The sequence below is a fragment of the Orcinus orca genome, chromosome 10 (genome assembly GCF_937001465.1).
Source record: "Orcinus orca chromosome 10, mOrcOrc1.1, whole genome shotgun sequence".
NCBI classification, from domain to species: Eukaryota; Metazoa; Chordata; class Mammalia; order Artiodactyla; family Delphinidae; genus Orcinus; species Orcinus orca.
Window position 1 is genome coordinate 63,323,359 of NC_064568.1, and position 27,286 is coordinate 63,350,644.

The 27,286-nt window shown below is 35.4% G+C and overlaps 1 protein-coding gene across 1 annotated transcript in view; it reads left to right on the forward strand.

Annotated features, from left to right (window-relative positions):
- Positions 1-27,286, forward strand: part of BMP5 (bone morphogenetic protein 5) — a 118,085-nt gene that overhangs the window by 41,256 nt on the left and 49,543 nt on the right. Inside the window, exon 2 of the mRNA XM_004267776.3 lies at positions 15,010-15,202. Within this exon, the coding sequence (XP_004267824.1) occupies positions 15,010-15,202 (193 nt within the window). The remainder of the gene's footprint in view (positions 1-15,009; positions 15,203-27,286) is intronic.

Consider the following 27,286-nt stretch of genomic DNA (forward strand, 5'->3'; position numbering starts at 1 on the left):
ATCCTGGGATCTCCCTTCATCATCATTCTGTGAATTATCTTTGTTTCTCCTCTGTCAAACCTCCTCTTTCCTGTAGCTTATGCCTTCATCTTCTTTCTGGTTGGTATGTTTTTTGCTTTTGTTTGTTTGTTTGCTTTTTACTTGTGAAGCATTTATTTATTTATTTTTATTTCTTACTTTTTACTGTAGGTCCTTGTTGATGATCTATTTTAAATATAGCAGTGTGTACATGTCAATCCCAAACTCCCAATCTATCCCTTCATGCCACCCTTCCCCCCTGGTAACCATAAGTTCATTTTCTAAGTCTGCTTCTGATTTGTAAATAAGTTCACTTGTATCATTTGTTTTTTTTTTAGATTCCTCATATAAGCGATATCATATGATATTTGTCTTTCTTTGTCTGACTTACTTAGTATGATGTTTTGATGGAGCAAATTCTTCAGGAAATTCCAAAGAAATATTTTTTGGGAATCAAATTTTGGACACCTTGCAATGTCTGAAAGTATCCTTATTATACCTTCATATTTGATGGATAATTGAGTCGAATATAGAATTCTAGGGCAGAAATAATTTTTCATCATGATTTTGAAGGCATAGATGGCAGTGTTGTTTTTGAGAAGTCTAAATCCATTTTGATTCCTGATCCCTATGTATGTATGTAGCTTGTATTTTGTGTCCAGAAACTTGTAGAAACTTCGCTTTGTCTACAAAGCAGACATTTTCAATCCTGAGACTTTTGCACTTGGATCAGTGAACTGAATTATTTCTTTGATGATTTCTTCATTGTTTCCTGATCTCTCTTTATGGAACCACTATTATTAGGGCTAATTCTGAACTAATGCTTTTTTTTCTTTCTTTCTTTCTTTTTTTTTTCAGTCTTCCTCTCCTATTTTCCATTCCTTTGACTAATTGCTGTCCTTTTTGAAAATTTCTTCAACTTAATCTTTCAAACTGAGATTGATTTTCAACTTCATATCCAAGAGATGTTTTAGCATTGAGTATTTGTCTTTTACAGCATCTTGTTGTTTCATGGGTGCAAAAGCTTCTCTTGGCTCTCAAAAGATATTATGGTAGTTTTTAGTAATTTTTTTTCTTTTTATGAAATACCTACAAGTTCCTTTTAAAAAAAATCTACTCTTATCTCTATATTTAAAGGGAGAGAATTTTCTCAGCTATTAGTGATCTTTGCTTGTCAGCTCTTATTTAATTGCAAGAGATTAAAAAGCTGATTAGAAGCTCTTAGCATATGGGTGGAACTTGATATTATTTTTTATCTAAGATATTCTTGCTTTGCCATTTTGTGGAGACTTATTCTTTCTTCTGGGAATGGTCAGATTTCAATGAGAGGACCCTTTCATTCTCTTATCTGGAAGGCACAGGCCTGGGTGTCAACATTCCAGAAATTGAGTGGAGAAAGAAGCCCAGAACTCAGCATTTAGTATGCATGGGTTGATCTAGTTCCTTTGTTTCCAGAATACTACATTCTCAACTGTGCTGGTGATGCCAGTTTTCCAGAAAACTTCCAAATTTCTGCTCATGCGGCCAGAGCACTCATTAGCACAGATGTAGAGGGTGATCTACGGATCCACCAGCTACTTAAACATCTAATACTCAAACATTCTTATTTTAACCCCACACTCATACCTGCTCTTCGTACTCACTTCTGGTACTAGGTCTCACCAGTTCCTGCCCATTTGGAGGAATATGTGGTTTAAATGAGGTTGGTATTTAGCTTTTCCCATTGCTGAATTTGTCTCTTTATGTAACAGTACATATGGGCTCGTTGGATGGATTATGAAGTAACATTGATAACAAGTCCAACTATTAGCAATAAAACCATCAGAAAACAGGCCATCTGATAATTAATATAAAATTGGATTGGAGACTCAGGAAGTTATTAAATTTGAATCTAAAATGAGATCATCTGAGCTGGATCTCAGAAGACTTATTGTTCTTTCCAGGTGTGCATCTTAAGAATCTTGGAGGATTTGTATAGTTTGAACTCAAAACCAGATACTGCTCAATGATTCTTCTCAGAATTTTGCTCTGAGTTTTGTGGTTGGCCTGAAATCCCAATACAAAGGAAAAACCCAGGAGTGTGAAACCAGATCAACAAAAATATGAGACTTTTCACATGAAAACTCTGTGACCTGAGACCACTAAGGGTCCCTTGACTCTACAATGCGGTCTCATTCCATAAATGTGGGAAGGTCATGTGATTTCTTTATTGATTCTGGCACTTGTTACATCTTTATTAAATCTAGCACATGTTCTTAAGTAGGTCTCCAATTTTAGAAAACCTTTTTTAATACAATGTATTGACTGATCTAACTCACAGTTTTAATAATGTGCTGTAAAGAAATGTTAAACAGGTCATGTATTATGCATTCCAGTTTCTATCTGTAAATACTCAGGCGGATGAAATGAACTTTCACTTTCAAGGATGATGTTAGAAAAACATACCAAATAAAAGCAGTTCTAATAAATTTTTTCTAACAAAAAAGAAATTAACTAAAACAAAGCATATTTCTGAAAGGAGCAACTATTTTCAATATTTTGGGAAGAACATCAATAATATTATGAACATGTTATCAAAGACTTATATTACATATACATATTGTAGAGGAATGAAATTCATGTTTTCATGTAAATAGAGAAAAATTAATCAGAATGTATAAATTATTATATTATAATCAAAAGTGCATAAATATTACCATCTACAATTTATTCTGCAAATCATTCTAAGTACAATTCTATTGATAACCATAAAATGGACCAATGTTAATTTTTCTATTACCTTTTTCTCCTTCCTCAAGAATAATATGTCCATTGAAGAATCAGAGATTCTATTAGTCCAGCCTATGTCTTTAAGTACCAGTATAGCTAGTGGAAACAAAATAAATATAAGACATTAGCATTCTAAGTTATCATTATTTATTTGAATTCCTTTCAAAGAAGAAAGGGAAAAAGAAATATATCATTAGGAAGAATACTATTTCAAAACATGGGCAAGACTCATCCAAGAATAAATGGTTGAATTGTAAATCAACTAGACTTCAATTGAAAAAAAAAAGAATAAATGGTGGAGGGGTTTTTGCTTAAGCTGGATTAATGGGGTCTGCCTTTACTCTCCCTCCTGAAACAAACGAACAAACAGAACCAGAATCAGACATATATGCCTATATTTTTATAGTATTCATTTCCCATGTATATTGACCATCTACTGTGTGCCAGAGACTGAGGTAGGAGCCGGGTATCCAGTAATGAACCAAGCAAAGCTGTTGTTGTGAAGCTTGAAATCTGGTGCTGGAGGCAGACAGCTATACGCACATGGTAGGAAGCAAACATGGGCCACCAGTGGCTGCTTGTGGTTCTTGCCTAAGCAGAACAGATAAATCAGGTACCTTTATATTAGGTATAGCGTATATAGGTAATACATCCATATACATCATTTTATTCCTTTTCCTGAAAACCTGTAAAACCATGTAACTGTGTTTCTAATAACTTGATCCAGTTTCAAGTACCAAACTTCCTGTACCAAACTTCACTGATGCAACCCATCAGGCAGAAAAAAATGTAGAGTTTGCTTTTGTTTCAAAATGATGGATTGAACCACAGATTGAACTTGAGTGAACTCTATAAAAGTTATCATACTGATTTAAAACTTAAAGGAGCTCATGTGAGAAAGACATTTATTTGTTTGTTCAGCTACAGAAATTCTCATATCCTTTCTACTATGCAAACTGTCTTAAACTTCCTTCATTTTCCCCCATAGAGAAATTCTGTACACATTTAATGTCAAGTTTTCTAGCTTTCCTCTTCTCCATTAAGTATAACTATTCTTTTTTCTGGACAAGATGTTTCTGAAATTCTCCAAAATGAGCAGAGTACACTAAGAATGTGATATGAAAACAATCTTTTTTTTTACTATGTAAATAAAAACATGCAAACCCTAACTATTGATACACTTAGGGTGAGTGGTTTCACTTTGACATCATGTGTATCATGGCATCGAGAGATCTCTAAATTATAACCAAAGCAAGTGAGAACAGATTTCAGGCTCAGGGAAGAGCTATTAAGGGGATAATAGACTTTTGATGTCTGTCTTTTCACAGTAGCACAATGGCTAATTCCTGTGACCCCTGAACTTTTAGTGTCTCCTAACCAAGTATTGGCATTAATCTACTGCTCATCTGTCACCTATCACATTTGGGAGTCCCAGTCTCTGTTTTCAATTATCAGTCATTAGAGAAGGCCTTGAGCAATTTCAGAAGAAAACTCACAAAACCTTTGACCTGTTTTTGTCAGATAACTGCAAGTATTCATTGTAGATAAACTATCATTTCATTGTACCCAAGTATAAAGGAAGGTTCTTTGCTGTATATCACTTACTGTAACCTCTATCACCTTCAGGTGGTTAAAAATGGACTGTTTTATTTTACTGATGGAGCAGAAGGATTCACAAAGTCATTCAGTGAAATCTGGTGAGATTGGAATGGTTGACCTCTAGCTGCCAGGCAATCTACAAACCCCACAGATTTTTCCACTGAAGAAAACATGAGATAAATATTTACCAAAAGGTGATTATCAGATAGTTGTGTTTTTACATTGACTTCTTGTAGGTAAACACAAACTTTCTCAAATATTTATACATAGTGTAACTGAAATCCATTATTTACATACTAAGCATATCTACTCATCATTAAGTACTCATTTTTTATTATGCAAAATGAATTAATCAGGTACCATCCTCTGTGATTATTAATTCTAAACTGATTTTTGAAGTTTAACATTAATATCCAACCCACAAAAGATGAATATTTGCTTTAAATTCCAATTAATTATTTCCTGTATAAAATGCCTATAATCAAAAAAATAACAAAATATTTCCTATATGTCAGGATGTATTGTTGTCTTCAGGGATAAAAGTACGTGACTTTCAGACTCCTTTAAAGAGGAAGTATGTCAGAACCAGCTAATCTGATTGGATTAGTGAATAATATATGAATGTCAAAAATGTGTTCTCTACCTTGTAGATGTGAAATATCTAAACAAGGTATCAAGTAAATACAATTATTTTCTAACTACCCACTCTTGTAAAAATCTAGACTGATTTTTTTAATGCTACTATAACACTATGTAAAAATTATATAGCTATAACTAAACAAATAACACAATTAAAAACTATAACACTATAACAAAATTATATAGCAAAATTAAAAAACCAAAAAATTTTCTCTTTAATTTTGTTATAACAAAATTGAAACACTATAACAAAATTAAAAAATGGTAATAGTCATCACCTTTATTAATATATCTATATTCCAGATAAAGAAATTGACATTTTGATCATCAGCGTGGCTACGTTTTAAGCCAGGTAGCAATTTTTTACAATTAAACTTTTATTGACTATTTACTGTATTAAAAGTCCTGTTTGTTGTATATGTAGAAATACAAAGGTAAGAGATAAAACAAAAAGAAAAACATGGATATTCCTATGAAGTATCTTACTCTATGGGATTAATCTAAGGTGACATAATAATTACAGTGCAAATAGAAAATAATTCACACAATAGCCACTGCTTTTTGAGAACTTGCTCTGTTCCAGCCATTATGCTATGATCCTCTCTCTCAAATATTATTTAACCTCTACAGCACACTGTGGAGAAGGTCTTTCATGATTGACCTCCATTTTAAAGATGGATAAATAAAGGCTCAGGGATGTTGAGTATCTTTTCTAATATCACACTCTTTTAATAGGTTAGGGAACTAAGATTGAATTCAAATTCTTCTCACCTCAAATCCAACTGTTCACTGTGGTCCCATCATGACAGCTCTGTATTCGAAAGGGAGGAAGAGAACAAGGGCTCTGGGGCTCCCAGCAGGAGAAATTAATGTGGGTGAGAGTTTTCAAAGTAGTCTTTGTAGAATTCAAACTGGAGGTTTTAAGTAGAATTGGGATTTCAACCTCTGACATGTGGGAAGCATCTTAAGTTAGAGGATCTTAGGTCTAGGGTCCAGGTCCACCCTAGACCCAACATGTGCGATGACAATGAACAATTTATTATTCGCTCCTTTGGCCCTAAGCTTTCACATCTCTTTTCATCTATGTGAACTCCTTTCTCTCCCTGGTGATAATCCTTTAAGACCAAATTCAAAATGACCTCCCCTTGAAGCCTGCTGCACAGCTTGCTGCTCCTTCCTTTCTTATTCTGCCCCCACACATGTCCCTCCCAAACCCCAACATGATTGTGCCACAATGGTACTTTTCTACATCTGTCCTTCTCATCCTGAGCTCCTATCTCTTTGCTTCTCAAATCTCCTTAACTATTAGGCTTTGGCCCAGAGCAGTTATCCAATCAATATTTGGGGCTTGAATAAAGTTAGAGGGATCACAGTGGCTATTTTTAGGATAATCAAGATGAGTATATATGGAATGTGAGAAAGAGAAAAGCAGCCCCCTGACAGCCAGGATTGGGATTGGATCAAATAAGGGAGAAAAAAAAATTGAAATATATTAATTTTAAGAAGTCAATAATTATTGCTATTATTGTTTATTTATTATTGAACATATCAGTTTTCATACCAATGCTTGACATGTATCATTATTATTATTATTGTATTCTACTAACCCCTGAGGGCTGAGTGCTGGGCCCATCCAGTCTGAGGAGGGAGGGTAGACCTTGAGACCATCTTCCTCCCTGTTCCAAAGCTGTCTTACACAAAACTTAATTCTTTTTCTTTAAAATTTTATTGAAGTATAGTTGATTTACAACGTTGTGTTTAATTTCTTCTGTACAGCAAAAGTGACTCAGTTATACATATATATATATTCTTTTTCATATTATTTTCCATTATGGTTTATCACAGGATATTGAATATAATTTCCTGTGCTATACAGTAGGATCTTGTAGGACCTTGTTATTCATCCATTCTATATATAATAGTTTGCATCTACTAATTCCAAACTCCCAATCCTTCCCTCCTCCAGCCCCCTCCCCCTTGGAAACCACAAGTCTGTTCTCTTTAAGACTTAATTCTTTGTGTCCCTAAATCATTCATGTTTTTTAAATCAAAATAATATATAACTATTGGATCATTAATTCAATTTTGTAAATTTCAAAATTATGTGTTGTGTATTTAATTGATTCAGGAAATTAATATTTTTAGCTATCATAGGACAACATTTAAATTATTTAACCATCTCACCTTTCTTTTGCAATTTTTCTTCCTTATAAAACTGTATTCATGAAGCATTTATGAATACCAGCAAGAGTATTTCAACTACAGGACATTCGAAAGTCAATTGAAATTGTTCTTTGAAACAAACCACTCAGGAGGACAATTTTCCCTTTTTCAAGTCACACATGGCTGTGGTATTAAGAGGCTCTTAGGGTTTCTGGAATCTGGAGTTTACTACACTCTCTGGGATGGTTATCCTTTCAAAGAAACACGTAACATGTGCATTCACTGACCAATGAATAGACCTTTATAGGACCAAGTTTATGTTTCTCAGTGGACTAGTCAGTGAAAGATGCCTTGCGGGATCTTGGTAGTCTCTTGTGGAGACATCTTGGTAGTCACAGGATAATTTTGCTTTCTTTCTTTCACTTTAAAATGTAACACAGATAAGTAATAATTCTATGAGTAATCTCTTAATGATTTTTTGCACTCAGCAGCAAACAATGATCTGTATTCTTTCAACAGCTGGCTGCACTCCTGGGAAAACGCTATCTTTGTCTTGCAGCTACTGATTCTATTTGAATCTTCCAAGTTACAGCCCTTGTGTGGGAGATTAAGACCGATTGCCCATGGATGCATCCCCTTAAGACAGCAGATAAATCACTAAATAGATAAAACTGCAATCCTCTGTTAATTAGTTCTACTCTTCAGATACTGTAGACAGCAAAATATTTAGTCAGGACATTTCTATCCAATTTCTGCTTATGATAAAGTCATTCAGAGAGGTGTCTGTTTGGAGAAAAGAGACTGCCATCAGTCATTAACTTCTGTTAAGTTATATCTCAAAAATAAAAGGCTTCAGCGTACGTCTTGTCTTTAAACACAAGAAGCTTAATCTTTGCAGAACTTTGGCAATTTAGAGCATTTAGAATGTAGTTTGGTGCTTCTATAAAGGCGATCCTGTTTCTTTTCACTCTCAGCCCATGACTCATGGAATGTGAGTCTTCTGATTCATACTTTACCTCTTGTATTCTTTGATGTTGCCACTGTTTTAAAAAACCATCCTATAAAAATAAATTCATTCTCTGGTTCTGTCAGTGTAGGTGACCTTTCAGTTGTTCTAGTTGGTTCATAGATGGAAATGTTTGGAAGACACAAAACCTGCTTCCTGGAGACAGAAGGAGGTACATTCCCTACCATCGTTATGATCATGTTTTGAGTGGTAAGCTGTATCAATTTTGCTGATTTTTGATGGTTTCTTTTCTGTAAGTCGGTGTGTATGTATATGCAGAAAGCAACTCTTTAATTTTTGTAGAGAGCACTGTGGACCACTATCAGCTCAGGTAAATAAACAACTCTGTGTTGTTGGGCTTGTTTAATTTATGGTGATAGTCACTGGTTTACATGTAACGACCTTCAAAACAAGCATGTATCATAAATGACAGTGGGAGATGAGTGCAAGGCATCAGTGTCATGTTTTCATGGCTGTTTGGCAAAATACAGTCTGTTGATCTGGTTAGATATGTAAGAAGTTATGAAAATAGCCGTCTGGACAGGTGGTTGTGTTCTCTCTCTCTCTCTCTCTTTTTTAATGGTGTGTTGCTATCTGCTTTATAGCAAAGTGAATCAGCTATACATATACATGTGTTCTCTTTTTAAGTGCAGTTTTCAAAGGTGAATCAACTGATACAGGATGTGTGTTTTAAATCTAGCTATATTTGTTCCTAAACTCTCCTTTCCACTTCAAGTGAGAGAAATGGTGTCTATGGTATGGGATGAGGAAATGGTCTCCACCAGAGACAAGTGTTAACCTCTTGGTCTCAGCCTGTTTTAACCCTTGTGTCGTTTTATCTCCTTGGACAAGTCTGGGTCTGGCTTGAGTGAGCTTACCCTTCTGCTTTTTTGTTTGTTTGTTTGTTTCACTTTGGTTTTTTTTGTCTTGTCTGGGAATGAGGAGATCTCTTCTAGCACTAAATAGGAACGTAATTATGACTTTTATGGAGTCTGGCAGATTTTAATCTGGTAACACAGATTTTATTAGAAATGATAATAAAGATGTTTTGGAAACTCACACATGGTTTTGTTGATGTAACATAGAAATGAAAAAGTGAGTTGAAATGTCCAAATATTTAATATACTATGAATCAAAACCCCCAAATAGTATACATTATAATGATTTTTTTCTATTTGTTTATTTGCTTATGTTTTAAGCTTCTCAAGCCATTTACAATTGCAATGTGTTATACAGCACACTGTAATTTATGGAGAAACATAATATATTTAATATATAAAATCATCACAATATGAACAAGGCAAAGATAGCTCCTATAAAAAGCTTACATCTAAGGAATATGAAATGTGTGTGTCTGTTCTCTTTCATCTGTTTTGGTTGTGCTGTTTTTAAAATATAGTTGTAGGAAAAGTTGCATGCTAATAGAGATATTATATAATGCTAATTCAGGTCGTGAATACAATCACTTGCTTATTCATAAACATTTTCTTAGATAATAAATGGAATCAGTATTAAATAAGTGAATATGATACAACTTTTGCTAAGATAAAGATTGGAGGAAATGAGTTCTAGAAGGAGCGGAGTCCAGAATGTATGGCATCCTCTATAGGGTAGGAGCATCTCGTAGAGGAGAATGTAAGCATTGAAATATCAACTCTCCTGAGGGGATAATTAGATTAAAAAAACAAAACTACATCCAGAAAAAACAAACAAACACACAGGGTCCTGTTGTTGAGGGCTTTGCGAGTTGAAATCTTGACACTGGGTTGAAATCTCTTCTCTCCCAATTATAGGTTGTGGGCTCTTGAGCAAGTAATAGAAACTTATGGATATAAGTGAGTATTAAATAAAATACATGCCCTACCAAATGAGAGTTAAATAAATTATCATGCTCTCAGTCAATGGGAAATGCAGCAGGATGGTGCTGAGTGAAAAGACAGAACCAGCTTTTGATCTGTTCATAGTCTTTCATTCAGCCAATGTTTATTAGAAGACTTCTTTGGATCAGGCATTGTATTGTGTTAGACGCCAATTACACACTGATGATCAAACCCTTGCTTCTCCACATTTTTGTATATTGCTGATTAACATTGTATGAATATACAGTTGAGTCTCGAACAACATGGGTGGGACTGCACGGGTGCACTTATATGTAGATATTTTTCAATAAATATATTGGAAAATTTTTTGGAGATTTGCAGCAATTTAAAAAACTCAGACATGAACAGCATAACCTAGAAATATCAGGAAAATTAAAAGAAAGTTAGGTATGTCATGAGTGCACAAAATATATGTAGATATACACATAACATACAAAATATGTGTTAATCAACTGTTTGTGTTATCAGTAAGGTTATTAGTAGTTAAGTTTTTGTGGGGTCAAAGTTATATGCAGATTCTTTGACTGCACAGGGAGTCAGTTCTCCTGGACCCCATACTATTCAAGGGTCGTCACCTGTACTAACAACGAACTAGTCTCTAAGTAGGATGTCATTATGTAGGTGGTACGGACATTGAACAAAGATTTACAATGGGCTTTAGAAGACAGACATCTGTTATTGCCTAGCTGTCATCACCCAATTTCTTTTTTTTTTTTTTGGCATAAATGTATTTTATTTATTTATATTTTTATCACCCAATTTCTTATTCTTAAGTCAGGGATATTAATATTTGACACCTCCCTAGGTAACTGAGATTACCTTGTGAATATTTGTGACCATCTTTAGGAGTGCAAGGCTATATAAATACTACTTTTATTCCATTACTCACTGCAACATGTCCCATGGAATTTACCAGGGCAATTATAATTCAAAGTAGTAGGATATAGGAATTTGAATCACTGGACAAATCTGCACTACAACTTTATTCTGTGTGGTGTATTTAATATAAAATTTTATTAAACTCTTTGAAAATCTGCCCCCTTAAGGGGTTAGGTTAAAGAGCCTGGATCAGAAAGCTGAAATTTTATAATAACAGCTGAAATTCTAGCTTTCCACTTTATTACACTAACATCTCACAGGGGATTCCAGAACAGTAGATGACTTTACATAATATGAATTCAATACTCATCTGCATTATGCAGGTGCATGCTTTAGATTGGACCCTAACAAACTTATGTCAAAGCCCTTATGCCCAAGACTATAGTTATTTTTGTCTAAATTTCAAATATAAAATTGATTGTTAATGAAAAATTGAATAATGATTGTTATCACTTAGAATTTTGAATATTGACTTTCAGAATAGAGAATATATATTTTTGAATGACTGATGAATGCTTAGATCATAAAGTATGGAACTCCTCAAGCAGAGTCTGGGACAGTGTCACGTAGTCAAACACCAGGAACATTTCTGCAGCAAACCAGTAAGTTAAAGTGAGATAAATAGGGATTTTAAAGTCACCTCAAATCAGTTAATTTCCAGTTCTTCTGCCAAATGAAGTTGAAACCAAATTTTCAGTTTTCAGAGCTTTTTGGATTTTGGACTTGTGAATGCAAGATTTCAGATCACTCTTCTGTTTCTTTTTCTTTTTTTTTAATTGAAGTATAGTTCATTTACAATGTTGTGTTAGTTTCAAGTGTGCAGCAAAATGATTCATACATATATTAATATATATTATAAATATATTCTTTTTCATTATAGGTTATTATAACATATTGAGTATAGTTCCCTGTGCTATACAATAGGTCCTTGTTTTTTACTTATTTTATATATAGTAGTGTGTTTCTGTTAATCCCAAACTCCTAATTTATCAGATCTTTATTAAAGCATAAATACTTAGTAAATTAGGACAAAGTAGTAGTTTAGAAGCAGAAGCAGCCTATCCTGGCATTTAAGAACCATAGCTTGGTGGCATCAAATGCTTGGATTCAAATTCTTTGGCAAGGTATTTCTTTTCTCTGCCTCCTCGGTTTCTTCATCTTCAAAATGAGGAAGATAATAGAACCTACTTCATAGGTTGTTATGAAGTGTAATATGTTAATATCAATAAAATGCTTAGAGCGGTTCTATTTAAATACTGTTTCATGATGTCATCTACTTTGTTTAAATTAGGATCAGAAAAGACAATTTTACAGTGAATTAAATGTAGTTCTTAAAAAAAAATATGTAGTTCTTTGTTGGGACTTCCCTGTTGGCTCAGTGGTTAAGAATCTACCTGCCAATGCAGGGGACATGGGTTTGAGCCCTGCTCCGGGAAGATCTCACGTGCTGCTGAGCAACTAAGCCCGGTGTGCCACAACTACTGAGCCTGCTCTCTAGAGCCTGCAAGACAAAACTACTGAGCTCGCGTGCCACAACTACTGAAGCCTGCACGCCTAGAACCTGTGCTCCGCAACGAAAAGTAGTCTCCGCTCGCCACAACTAGAGAAAGCCTGCATGCAGCAACAAAGACCCAACACAACCAAAAATAAATAAATAAATAAAATTGATTCTTAAAAAAAAATGTAGTTTTTCTGTAAACAAGAGTTGTGGCTAGTTTTAATATTCATACGTACACTCTAGTTATTAGAGATCCAGTTTGTAGGTGTTTTCTGTCCTTACACTTTGGAGATGGAGACCCGTTCATAGCAGTCTACACTAACGCCAGCTGGAGCTCAGACAGAAAAGAGGTTTAAATTATGGACCAAAATAGGATCTTAAAAATGTAGTCATCCTCCTTATTTAGGGAAAGTTAATTAATGATCTCTCCAGGGGAATGGACCTCTCTTAGGACCAAGATAATGATACTTAAATAAAACAAAACCTCATGAGTCATGGGAGGTGGTGTTGGTGTAGCCAGGCAGCCCGAGAGCACTGTTCTCACCAAGTCCAGGTGTAGCTTACATTTCCCTCTTTGCTTGTGTAGGTATCTGAGATGGAGGTGGGGCTGAGCTCCTAGCTCTCTTAAACCATCTCCTACTCCTCTGGAGAAAATAAACCAGAGATTATTTTGGAGGATGAAGGCAAGGAATTGTGGGTTCCTTTGTCATGAACTTCCTCTCAGACATGGAGCCCTGTCTGGCACTAGAATTTAGGAGTCCAGCAGCCTGGGTTCCCAAAAATCACTCCTCGATGATCATGATTGCCTTCTCTCTTCCTTAACCTTGACCCTTCCTCTAGTTAAGGATCCCAAGTTTCATATATTTTTAGCAGTGTTGGTATCATTTCAATTAACCTCCTAAAGATATTTTTTGTGTCTTAATCCAATATTTGAACATTGTGAATTGTTTATATAGCATACATCTTTTATCTTCTTGTAACAACATTTCAGCAATGAAATGTCACTGGATATATTTTAAAAAATTATTGTAGGTTTGTGAGACACTTGGAACACAATGCTTTGCAGTGAATTTTTTTTTGTAATCTGTCCTATATTATCTTAGGTAACTGAGATTTTGAGAAACCTACCAGCACTGAGAAACTTAATTCCATCAAATGATATTGCATTACTAAAAATGAACCCTTTTAATAGGTGGTTCCTTAAGAAAGATTTTGGTACCCAGCATGAGACAGGCTGTGACCTGGGACCTGGGACCCTTTGTTGCAGTGCTTGCACCTGGACAAACATCTCTCCTCAAGCAATAAAATACAAAAAAAACCTATAAGGGACTAAATATAGTTGCGTTCATGAGCAGTTGGGGCAAATTATGGACAACAAGATACAAAAAGGCCAAAAACCCAATTGCCACTTCTGAAGAGCCTGGAGCAAAAACAGGGTGTCAGGAGCAAAAGCAAGGTACTGTGCATGCCCCCTGCACACAACACCACGTAAGGGGTGGGCAAGCCACCCCTCTGGCCCAACTCCTGGACACACCCCTACCCTCACCCCATATAAGGAACCAGCTTGCCCCAACTTGGGAGCAAGGAAGGGAAACTGTTACTTGTTTTTGCTCCCCCCTGCTATAGCAGGGCCCCCAATAAAGCCTTGTCTGAATTTCTTGTCTGGCCTCTTATCAATTTCTATTGATTAGGAAAGGCCAAGAACACTGCTCAGTAACAAGCATAGACTGTATCCAATAATACATCATTTTACAAAGATGGATTATGTAATGATATGCCTGACACTGTCCTGAATCCCTCAACACTCCTTAATATTCCCAAGAGGAAAAATTCTCTGACCTCATTTGGTGGGAAGGTTGCTGAAGGCGGAAATATGTTCCTCTCTCAAATTTGCATAAGAACAGAGATCTTTGGGAGACTGGATGCTGCACCACGGGTTGGGGAGGTTGTACTCAATAATCTGTAAGAACTAATGAAAGTGCATTAAAAAAGATAGAGCTTTGCATTTGCTAAAAGGAGGAAAAACGTCACCCGGGAAGACACTTTAGAAACAATCTTTCTTGTGAAAATGCATTTGTTTTGTTTCCTTGACCTCTAAAATTTCATAAACACAGCCCCAGCTGTGCCAGCAGCTCCTCGGGCCTCCTTCCGACTTTCCTCCCTCAACTGTGCTAAATCTCACCATTGACTTCACCTGGAACTCTGGAGCTTTCTATCACAGAGTGCTAATTCCTGTATGAAACCTTCTCTGTTCTGGTACTTGATACACACTAGTAATAACTTTACAACCTTCACTTTTAAAAACATTTTTGGATAACCTTTGCATTTAGGAGCCAGGAATTTGTATAAAACCACAGAGGTTATATTGCTTTTGAACTAAAGGCTGTTGGTTTGTGGAATTTCCTTCAACTGGAAACACATATGAGTCTGTGGTTTTATGTTTTCCCAGTTTTATAACATCCTGCTTGTTTGTTTTCAAAGTGAAAGAATTTACCATTAATTTCCATACTTTATAAAGGCCTAACTTTTTACTTCCTTTTTTTTTTTTTTTTTTTCAGTTGAAAGAGACAAGGATTTTTCTCACCAGCGAAGGCATTACAAAGAATTCCGGTTTGATCTTACTCAGATTCCTCATGGAGAAGCAGTGACAGCAGCAGAATTCAGGATATATAAGGACCGGAGCAACAGCCGATTTGAAAATGAAACAATTAAGATTAGCATATATCAGATCATCAAGGAATACACAAATAGGTATCAAATTTATATCTGACTTATTATCCTAGCAAATAAATGTTACATTGTAGTAAAATCCATTGATAACCCACGGGGTCTAGCAAATCATGCTTCTTTGAGTGTAATGGCATCAAGGCAGGTATAGACACATGAAAGATACATGTAACTGATCTGAAATGTGTCTTGTACATTTCACAGCTTTTCCTACTCCTTACACCAATCTGTGTGCTAGAGGGTCTCATGCTCCCCTGTATGTGATTTTCAGGCCCTTCACCTCATTTTGTAAATGAGAAAACTTTCATTTTATTCTGCACATATGAAATTTATAATTAAGATGATTTAAATTACTTGTTGTTTTATAAATTGGAGATGAGTGGCTTTATTTTTCCCTGGCATAGTGTAAACTCTGTGTAGTGTTATGTGGATTTTGATGGAAGACATTGTATTTGCAATAGATTCTGACAGTTAACCTGTATGTCTTCTGTCTATAAAATGCTTAATTCAAAATGGTACAAAAATAGACAGAGAATCTGAAATACTGAATGTATGATAACCTCAGCTGATAATTACTGCAAATGAGCCATCACATATAAGAATTAGAAAGGGACTTTAGTGGTGTTTTCAGACCAGTGCAGAAATTGCTTGGGTAACACCTTTTACAAATGATTAGCACTTTTGTTGGACAGCTCTTACATTTTTAAAGAAAATTCTTATTGGAATATTATATTGAGGTGAAATTTGTCTTCCATTCATTAAATCTAGATTTTCCCTTTGATGAAATACTATGTCCTTGTTTGATGAGATAAATATTTAAAGACAGCTGTCATAAGCTCACTAAGGCCTCTTTCTCTCCTTACTGAATATTTCTAGTTCCTGGCCTTTGGATTTTTCTTGGTCTTCTAGTGAGTAGGATTTCTCAATGGATGTTCCATAGAACACTAGCCCCTCACAATACTCAATGAAGAAAAAGAATAAAAAGCTTCTGGGTTCAAAAGCATTTGAAAAGTCTACTTGTTAGACCGTGTTTTAGGAGATTCACCATGCATATCAGAATAGTAAAGTCTTGCAAGGTCTTTGTGGTAAAGAAACTTGTCAATTTGGTTTTTCCTAGTCTTCCTCAAAATTATTCGACTATGGAATCTTTTTCTTTGGGTCTGTAATACTTAATATCCTATGAAACACTGGTTTAGCAAGACACACCTTAATAAATACTGATCTCTGTACACTGTTATTTTAAGAGCACTAATTTCAAGGCAGAAAGATCTCTGTTCTTTTCTCAGCTCTAACACGTACTAGCTATTTGTCTGTGGGTGAATTTTTTGTTTTTTGTGTTAAATCTCAATCCTGTGGTTCCAGTTATAAAATGAGGATACTAATTTTTTTCTCACAGGGACAGAGCCTGGCATACTACATTATTCTTTTAAATACTAAATAATGGGGGTGTCTTTTAAAATTAAATGACTAGAATTGAAAATAATGCTCCAAATACCATCTAATTATATTGCCATAGCTAACAAATATTTTATTTATAATTCTTCTTTTCTGCATCTGTTTCCACACTTGGGCTGGTGAGCTCCTTAAAGAAGGGATAGTGTCTTAAGTTATTTTTTTTATTTTTTATTTTTTTTTAGTCTCAGCACTATGAATTTGTTTGATACAGTTTTGAAATTATCATTACCCATGAATGGGATACTTCTTCCATGAACATATCCTAAAATACTTGAATTATCTTACCTTTTGACCATTCACAATATATTTTTATGAAAGTTGAATTTGTACTTGGTTATTCAACATACCAAGTATTTTTTACAGGAAATGTTTGTACAGCAGGCCCCTATTTATTAATTAGTTGTTTGAAACTAAATATAGACATTTACACTGATCACAATTAAAGGTCCTAACTTTTATTTAGGTCCATTGTTCTATCTGCTCAGGATATATATATATATATATATTTTGCGGTACGCGGGCCTCTCACTGTCGTGGCCTCTCCCGTTGCGGAGCACAGTCTCCAGAGGCGCAGGCTCAGCGGCCATGGCTCATGGGCCCAGCCCCTCCGCAGCATGTGGGATCTTCCCAGACTGGGGCACGAACCCGTATCCCCTGCATTGGCAGGCGGACTCTCAACCACTGCGCCACCAGGGAAGCCCTGCTCAGGATATTTTTGAATGTCATCCATTGAACTAGCTACCCTTTGAGGTTTCTTTCACTCTATTTTCTAAGTATGTTAACTACAGTTACATAATTTAAAACATAATAACAATGATGAGAATAAAGGACTAATAGAAGAGTCCATTGATAATAATATATAGATTTATTTATGAATGAACCCATGCTGATTTTTATTAATAATACATTTGAAATATTTATGAGTATTGATGCTTAATCAGATCTCATAATTTTTGGAAGTTTCATTTCTCTCTAAAAATGGAACATTTGTCTATCTTGAAACTTTGGTATTTCTCTAATTATAACTGATGTTAAACATATTATTTTCAATGTTTCTACAACTCCATCTGCCTGCTCTTTGAGTATTCTTGGGTATAATTTGGCTAAGACTTTACTTATTTTAACATGTGTACTTAATCTACTCTAAGATCCAGAATTTCACTGATACTTTTCCTAAATCTTTGAAAATGATTTCTAAAATCTAAAGTACATGTATCTCTTTGATTGGTGTTGTCTCACTCTACCATTCCAGACTCTAGGGTGGCAGAGATTGGATAGGATTCTACTCAATTTAATGAGAATTATTTTGAAATTTTTAATTCAGTAAATTCAATTCAATATTGATTCAATTCTACCAAGTTCACATTTTTTGAACATTTACTATTAAGTATTGTTGCTGAATTATGATTTTCTCCTGTAGGGTTATGCTATACCTATTGTCTTCTGTGTATTTGTTTTTGGTAATGGGTATGGAATTTTTTCCCCCAATTATTTGCTTCAATGTCTGAAACATACAAATGTACACATGCATACTGTACATTTCAATTTTATGTATCATTGACCAGGTGGGAGAATCTCTCACAAAATGCCTTCCTTATCTTTGAAAAAGGCAGTCATCCACTGTCAGTGGTTCGTTAATCCACAGTGTAAGAAAATGCAACCCTGTGCTGTGCTATTGTCTGTAAATCTAGGATCCCCTTTTAACACTCCACTTTCTCTGCCAAAGAAAGACATTTAAGGGACATAAGATATAGAAACAGCACATACGCCTCTTAGTGTATTTCAGGTTTCTGTGTAGAATTTCAAAGCCTTTGTAGAAAATGGTAGCATATAGTAATAAGAGCAGGGTCTTCGGAATTCCCACATGGGGAAATTGATGTACATCTTGGAGTCTCAGTTTAAAAATCTATAGACAAAAATAAAAGCAAAAATAAGTATTTCAGAACAATAAAAATATTTCAAATGATGTGGGAAAGACTGGTGCTTATCACAATGCAAAGACCAGAGTTGATACTTAATAAATATATCAGTTAACAGCTTAATAGGCGCAACTATTTTACTAGGATTTAGAGGGTTGTATACAAAGGGTAACCAAAAGTAGGTGGTTACTATAATAAGAGTAGCTACCATTTGCTACTGTTTATGTTAAGATAAAGTAAGCAAAATGATGCTAGGTGACTTTCCTTAATAAAAAATTAGCTGATCTTTGATTCATATGAAAGGAATTGGTACATTCTTAAGTCTAGTAATGAAATGAACACCACCCAACTTATGAGCAGTTGGAGCTATCTGTGAACTTGTTCTTGAAAACCCAAGTTTTAGATAAATAGTTAAATTCTCCTTTAAAATACAGTTCAAGGGGCCTCAGACATGAATCCGGGGTGCAGACTTCTGTCAAGCCCAAGTGGAGTCCTTGGCACTCTGGGTGCTGCAGGCAATGCAGATGGCCTGGCTCTGACTCTGAGGAGACAAGGCCACCCTGTGCTCCTCAGGCCACTGCCCGGCCCTTCTGGCAACTTTGGACCCCATTGCCGTGCATCAGCCAGGTGGTTCCAGGGACTTGGATGTCCGTGTCTTTTAGGGACCATTACTTCGCCAGCCACATGATTGCAGGATCTTGGTTCCCAGGCCAGAGGTCTGGCCTGAGCTCCTGTGGTGGGGGCTCTGAGTCCAAACCGCTGGACTAACAGAGAACCTCAGACCACAGGGAATATCAATCAGAGTGAGGCCACCCAGAGGTCCTCATCTCAGCACCAAGCCTGAGCTCTATCCAACTGCCTGCAAACTCCAGTGCTGGACGTATCAGGCTAAACAACCAGTAAGACAAGAATACAGCACCACTCATAAAAAACAAAAGAAAAAAAAGATCGACAGAAAATATGTTACAGATGATGGAGCAAGGTAAAAACCTACAAGACCAAATTTATTGAAGAAGAAATAGGTAACCTACCTGAAAAATAATTCAGAGTAATGAGAGTAAAGATACTCTAAAATCTCGGAAACAGAGTGGAGAAAACACAAGAAACAGTTAACAAGGATCTAGAAGAACTAAAGATCAAACAAACTGTGATGAACAACATAATTACTGAAATTAAAAATACTCTAGAAAGAATCAATATACAATAACTGAGGCAGAATAACGGATAAGTGAGTTGGAAGATAAAATGGTGGAAATAACTGCCAGGGAGCAAAGTAAAGAAAAAAGAATGAAAAAAATTGAGGACAGACCCACAGACCTCTGGGACAATATTAAACACACCAATATTCGAATTATAGGGGGCCTAGAAGAAGAAGAGAAAAAGAAAGGGTCTGAGAAAATATTTAAAGAGACTATAGTTGAAAACTTCCCTAACATGGGAAAAGAAATAGTCAATCAAGTCCAGGAAGCACAGAGAGTACCATACAGGATAAATCCAAGGAGAAACACATCAAGACACATACTAACCAAGCTATCAAAACTTAAACCGAAAGAAAAAATATTAAAAGCAGCAAGGGAAAAAAAACAAATAACATACAAGGGAATCCCCATAAGGTTAACAGTTGATCTTTCAACAGAAATTCTGCAAGCCAGAAAGGAGTGGTAGGACATATTTAAAGTGATGAAAGGGAAAAAACTACAACCAAGATTACTCTACCCAGCAAGGATCTCATTCAGATTAGACTGAGAAATTAAAACCTTTACAGATAAGCAAAAGTTAAAAGAATTCAGCACCACCAAATCAGCTTTACAACAAATGCTAAAGGAACTTCTATGCAGGAAACACAAGAGAAGGAAAAGACCTACAAAAACAAACCTAAAACAATTAAGAAAATGGTAATAGGAACATACATATGGATAATTACCTTAAATGTAAATGGACTAAATGCTCCAACCAAAAGACATAGACTGGCTGAATGGATACAAAAACAAGACCCGTACATATGCTGTCTACAAGAGACCCACTTCAGACTTAGGTACACATACAGACTGAAAGTGAGGAGATGGAAAAAGATATTCCATGCAATGGAAATCAAAAAAAGCTGGAGTAGCGATTCTCATATCAGACAAAATGACTTTAAAATAAAGACTACTACAAGAGACACAGAAGTACACTACATAATGATCAAGGGATCAATCCAAGAAGAAAATATAACATTTGGAAATATTTATGCACCCAACATAGGAGCACCACATTACATAAGGCAAATACTAACCGCCACAAAAGGGGAAATGGACAGTAACAAAATAATAATAGGGGACTATAACATCCCACTTTCATCAATGGACAGATCATCCAAAATGAAAATAAATAAAGAAACACAAGCTTTAAATGATAAATTAAACAAGATGGACTTAATTGATATTTATAGGACATTCCATCCAAAAACAACAGAATACACCTGTTTATGATAAAAACTCTGCAGAAAGTGTGCATAGAGGGAACCTACCTCAACATAATAAAAGCCATATATGACAAACACAGAGCAACATTGTTCTCAATGGTGAAAAACTGAAACCATTTCCTCTAAGATCAGGAAAACAACACAGCTGCCCACTCTCACCACTATTATTCAACATAGTTTTGGAAGTGTTAGCCACAGCAATCAGAGAGGAAAAAGAAATTAAAAGATACAAATTGGAAAAGAAGAAATAAAACTTTCACTGTTTGCTAATGACATAATATTATAAATAGAGAATCCTAAAAATGCTACCAGAAAACTACTGGAGCTAATCAATGAATTTGGTAATGTAGCAGGATATAAAATTAATGCATAGAAATTTCTTGCATTCCTATACACTAATGATGAAAAATCTGAAAAAGAAATTAGGAAAACACTCCCATTTACCACTGTAACAAAAAGAAAAAAATATCTAGGAATAAACCTACCTATGGAGACAAAAGACCTGTATGCAGAAAACTATAAGGTACTGATAAAAGAAATTAAAGACGATACAAACAGATGGAGAAATATACCATGTTCTTGGATTGGAAGAATCAACATTGTGAAAATGACTATACTACCCAAAGCAATCTACAGATTCAATATAATCCCTATTAAACTACCAATGGCATTCTTCACAGAACCAGAACGAAAAATTTCACAATTTGTATGGAAACACAAAAGACCCCGAATAGCCAAAACAATCTTCAGAAAGAAAAATGGAGCTGTAGGAAACAGGCTCCTGGACTTCAGACTATACTACAAAGCTACAGTAATCAAGACAGTATGGTACTGGCACAAAAACAGAAAGACAGATCAATGGAACAGGATAGAAAGCCCAGAGATAAACCCATGCACATATGGTCACCTTATTTTTGATAAAGGAGGCAAGAATATACAATGGAGAAAAGACAGCCTCTTCAATAAGTGGTGAGGCAAAACTGGACAGCTACATGTAAAAGAATGAAATTAGAATACTCCCTAACACCATACACAAAAATAAACTCAAAATGGATTAAAGACCTAAATGTAAGGCCAGACACTTAAAACCCCTAGAGGAAAACATAGGCAGAACACATTATGACACAAATCACAGCAAGATCCTTTTTGACCCACCTCCTAGAGAAATGCAAGTAAAAACAAAAATAAACAAATGAGACCTAATGAAACTTAAAAGCTTTTGCACAGCAAAGGAAACCATAAACAAGACGAAAAGGCAACCCTCAGAATGGGAAAAAAAAATTTGCAAACAAAGCAACTGACAAAGAATTAATCTCCAAAATATACAAGCAGCTCATGCAGTTCAATTTCAGAAAAAAAAGCAATGCATCCAAAAATGGGTGGAAGACCTAAATAGACATTTCTCCAAAGAAGAAATACAGATTGCCAACAAACACATGAAAGGATGCTCAACATCACTAATCATTCGAGCAATGCAAATCAAAATCACAATGAGGTATCACCTCACACCATCCAGAATGGCCATCATCAAAAAATCTACAAACAATAAATGCTGGAGAGGGTGTGGAGAAAAGGGAACCCTCTTGCACTGTTAGTGGTAATGTGAATTGATACAGCCACCGTGGCGAACAGTGTGGAGGCTCCTTAAAAAACTAAAAATAGAATTACCATATGACCCAGCAATCCCACTACTGGGCATATACCCTGAGAAAACCGTAATTCAAAAAGATACATGTACCAGCATGTTCATTGTAGCTCTATTTCCAATAGCCAGGACATGGAATCAACCTAATTGTCCAATAACCAATAAATGGATAAAGAAGATGGGGCACGTATGTATAATGGATTATTACTCAGCCATACAAAGAAACGAAATTGAGTTATTTGTAGTGAGGTGGATGGACCTAGACCCTGTCATACAGAGTGAAGTAAGTCAGAAAGAGAAAAACAAATACAGTATGCGAACACATATATATGGAATCTAAAAAAAAAAAAAAAATGGCTCTGATGAACCTAGGGGCAGGACAGGAATGAAGACGCAGATGTGGAGAATGTACTTGAGGACACAGGGAGGGGGAAGTGTAAGCTGGGACGAAGTGAGAGAGTAGCATTCACATATATACACTACCAATTGTAAAATAGATAGCTGGCAGGAAGCAGCTGCATAGCACAGGGAGATCAGCTCGGTGTTTTGTGACCACTTAGAGTGGTGGGATAAGGAGGGTGTGAGGGAGACACAAGAAGGAGGGGATATGGGGATATATGTATGCACATATCTAATTCACTTTGTTATACAGCAGAAAGTAACAGAACACTGTAAAGCCATTATACTCTAATAAAGATGTAAAAAAAAATACAGTTCAAGAGGATGGGAAACTGCTTATCTATGAATTTATTTTACAGAAATATCAGAGATATAGAAAATTAGAAAAGGATTCACATATAAATGTTTTTCACAGTATTGTTGGTTACCATAGCATAGACTGAGAACATTTTAATTTTAAACAGAAGAGAAAAAGTTGCACTTTGTTTCATGGAAAATGGAAATGCTATACTTCATAGAGCAAGTATAAATTGTATTTTAAAAATATATTAGTAACACTGGAAAGTGCTCAGGCTGTAATGTTAATTTAACAAAACAGGAAACAAACTTTATTTACACATAATATACATAATTATGTTAGGATGAATTCATGTGGAAAACAGATTGGAAGGAAGCAGCAAGTGTTCATTGAAAGCTTGCAGGTAATTTTAAATTTTAATTTTCCCCCTTTTCTGTACTTTCTAAATTTTTATAGTGAAAATTACTTTTGTAATCAAAACAAGCATAAGCATAGTTGAGCAAGTGAAGATAATGAAACAACAGTATGTTACATGTTTCTTTACCAAATAACCATCCAAACATTTCCAGGTAGAGAGGGGTAAAAATCAAAACTAAACTGAACAAAATAAAGGATTAAAAAAATAAGTTGCTCTTATTTTCTTCTTAAGCTACAAGAGGCATTTTTTTCCCACAGCAAATGAAGATAAATAAATTTTTTCTTTCCCCTGTTTTATGGAAAATATTCCTGCCAATTGGGAACCTTGACTTTAATTCTCTGAAATTGAGGAGGAAGGATTAAAGATACTTCATTTATATATCATGTGATCACAGTAAAATGGAAAGAATTTCAATTTGAGAAACACATTTTAACATCCAAATATTATTTGTTGAGTATTTGTGTTTTCATATAGTTATCAAATCAAGAACTAAAATGGATATATGAAAATAAACTTGTACCTCTAGACATTTTCAAGCCTAAGGTCACCTCTTCAAACTTGTCTTCAAACTTGTGGATTTTATTTATGTACTGTTTCTTTTTTAAAATTTTTTTATTGAACTAGAGTTGATTTACAATGTTGTGTTAGTTTCAGGTATAATGCAAAGTGGTTCAGTTATACATACGTGTATATACATATATATTTTTTTCTTCTACATTCTCTTCCATTATAGGTTATTACAAGATATTGACTACAGTTCCCTGTGCTATGCAATAGGTCCTAGTTGGTTATCTATTTTATATATAGTAGTGTGTAATAGTGTTTTGAATTAAACTAAGAAACAATTGAAAAGTCAGTGCAGACTGTACTCTTTAAGGCAGTGCATTTGACAATGCAGACGTGTGTGTGTGTGTGTGTGTGTGTGTGTATAATTTCACATATTTAAAGCTCACTTCCCATAACATATCATCTAGGAGTTTCAAGGTGGGGATCCTTGAAGTAATTTAGACCGATGTTTTATAGATATGTTTTATATTCAAGATGCTCTCTGGTCTGTTAACCATCTCATCTAGAAATCCTTTGACAATGTTATGTGATCAAATATGAAAGAGACAGACCCATGATGTCATCTCTTTTTGCACTTATTTATCTTAGCAAGACCTAAAACTCTTAAAATTATATGTTTTATTCCTACTATCTCCTACCTCCCTGTTTATCCCTACTCATATGTCAATGCGTGCCATTTAAAAGTGTTCTGATATTTATCCAAATCTTTATTTTTCTTGGTAAAAACTTAATACACATCGTTTCACTCATTTAATCTTTTCACGTGAAGCTGACAGCCCCAAATTCTGTGTAGAAGGCATTTCTCTTCAGTCACCCCTCACGTATCTGGCATTATTGGGAAATGAGGTTTCCACATGATTGAATTTTCCAGATAATTCAGCTGAGTTGGACATGCTTTTCCTGAGCAACTTACATGTGGCCAGCACAGGGTACACAAGGAGAGTAAATAAGATCCTTACAGTTCATAGCCTGAGGCAGGGGTTGGGGTTAGCTTGCCACACACAGGCTTTAATAACTATAATGCAATGCGCTAAGCAGTATGATGTAAGTATGTACTTCGTGTTGTACAAATGAATACAAAATACAAATGAAGGGGAAATTAATTCTTCACATGGAAGGGTGAGGGCCCTTGGGGAAAGCCACTAGGAGGAGTTCACCCTTGAGTTGGGCCTTTGAAGATGAGAAAGAACTTTTTTTTTTTAAGTCTATTTCTTTGACTTTTTAAAATTGAAGTATAGTTGATTTAAAATGTGGTGTTAATTTCTGCTGTACAGCAAAGTGACTCAGTTTTATATAAATATATATATATATATATGTATACACACATATTCTTCTCCATATCCTTTTCCATTATGGTTTATCATGGGATATTGAATATAGTTCACTGTGCTATACAGTAGGACCTTGTTGTTTATCCATCCTATATATGATAGTTTGCATCTGCTAACCCCAAACCCCCAGTCCTTCCTTCCCCCACCCCTCCTCAACCTTGGCCACCACAAGTCTATTCTCTATGACTTGAGTCTTTTTCTGTTTCATAGATTGGCTCATCTGTGTCATATTTTAGATTCCACACAAAAGTGATATCATATGGTATTTGTCTTTCTCTTTCTGACTTACTTCACTTAGTATGATATTCCCTAGTTTCATCCATATAGCTGCAAGTGGCATTATTTTGTTCTTTTTTATGGCTGAGTAATATTCCATTGTATATATGTACCACATCTTTTTTATCCATTCATCTGTCAGTGGACATTTAGGTTGTTTCCATGTCTTGGTTATTGTGAATAGTGCTGCTATGAACATAGGTACACATGTACCTTTTTGAATTATAGTTTTATCTGGATATATGCTCAGGAGTGGAGAATATTGTAACTCTATTTTTACTTTTATGAGGAACTTCCATATTGCTTTCCACAGCGGCTGCAGCAAGGTACATTCCCACCAACAGTGTAGGAGAACTTTCTATAATGACAGAGAGAGAAAGAGAGGCAGAGACAGAGAGGGCACCTAGGAGAAATATTCCTAAGCATTAAAATGTTTAAATGTGTAAAGAATTAAATAGTGAGAACAATGCTAGTAGTCCTACTACTAAGAAAAGCAGTCAGCACTTGCCCACTTAATGGGCACTCAACATGCATCTGGCACCGCGCTAAGTGCTTTCCTTGAATTAATTTTTTTCACAATATATACATTTATATATTCCCCAAAGAAAATATGCTGTGTAGAATTCAACCTTTTCCTAATGTTCTGCTATGAATATCAATTTCTGTGCTCCACTGCGAAAATATTTTAAGCCAGCCTGCTAGCTGTCATTTGTCATCTTCCCTGCTTGGATATATTTAGTTGAGCTGTCATCATTCAAGTCCACAGTCAGTTTCACATTGACATCATCTCCCCCCTCCTGCTTCTCTAAGATTTTTGATTCTTCTGCGGACATACTTCAGGATACACATCGACAATTTCCACCGAGGGAGATTTCATGAGCTCTTGAGAGCTGCATAACTAACACTCAGACGGTCAGTGCCGACTGCTCTAGGTATATAGGAGAGCACACAAGCATGGCTTGTGTTTCTGCAGTGTGCAGGGATCAAGGTCTAGTTCAAGTTCTCAGCTGAGGGGATTCAGCCCCCAAGAGACATGTAGCAATGTCTGGAGGCATTTTTGGTTGTCCCAGTTGGCGAGGGTGGAGGGATGAAGGGCTACTGGCACCCAGTGGGTAGGTAGTGGAAGATGCTGCTAAACCTTCTGCCATGAACAGGACACACCCCTACCCAATAAAGAATGATCTGGTCCAAATTTTCCCTAGTGCTGAGGTTGAGAAATACTGCTCTAGTTGTAGATTTAAGTTATAAACCTAAATTATGGGAATAATTTATGCCATGAAGTCAATTTTTCTCCGACTATTTCATATTTGGGGTCGTAAGAGTCATAATATGGAAG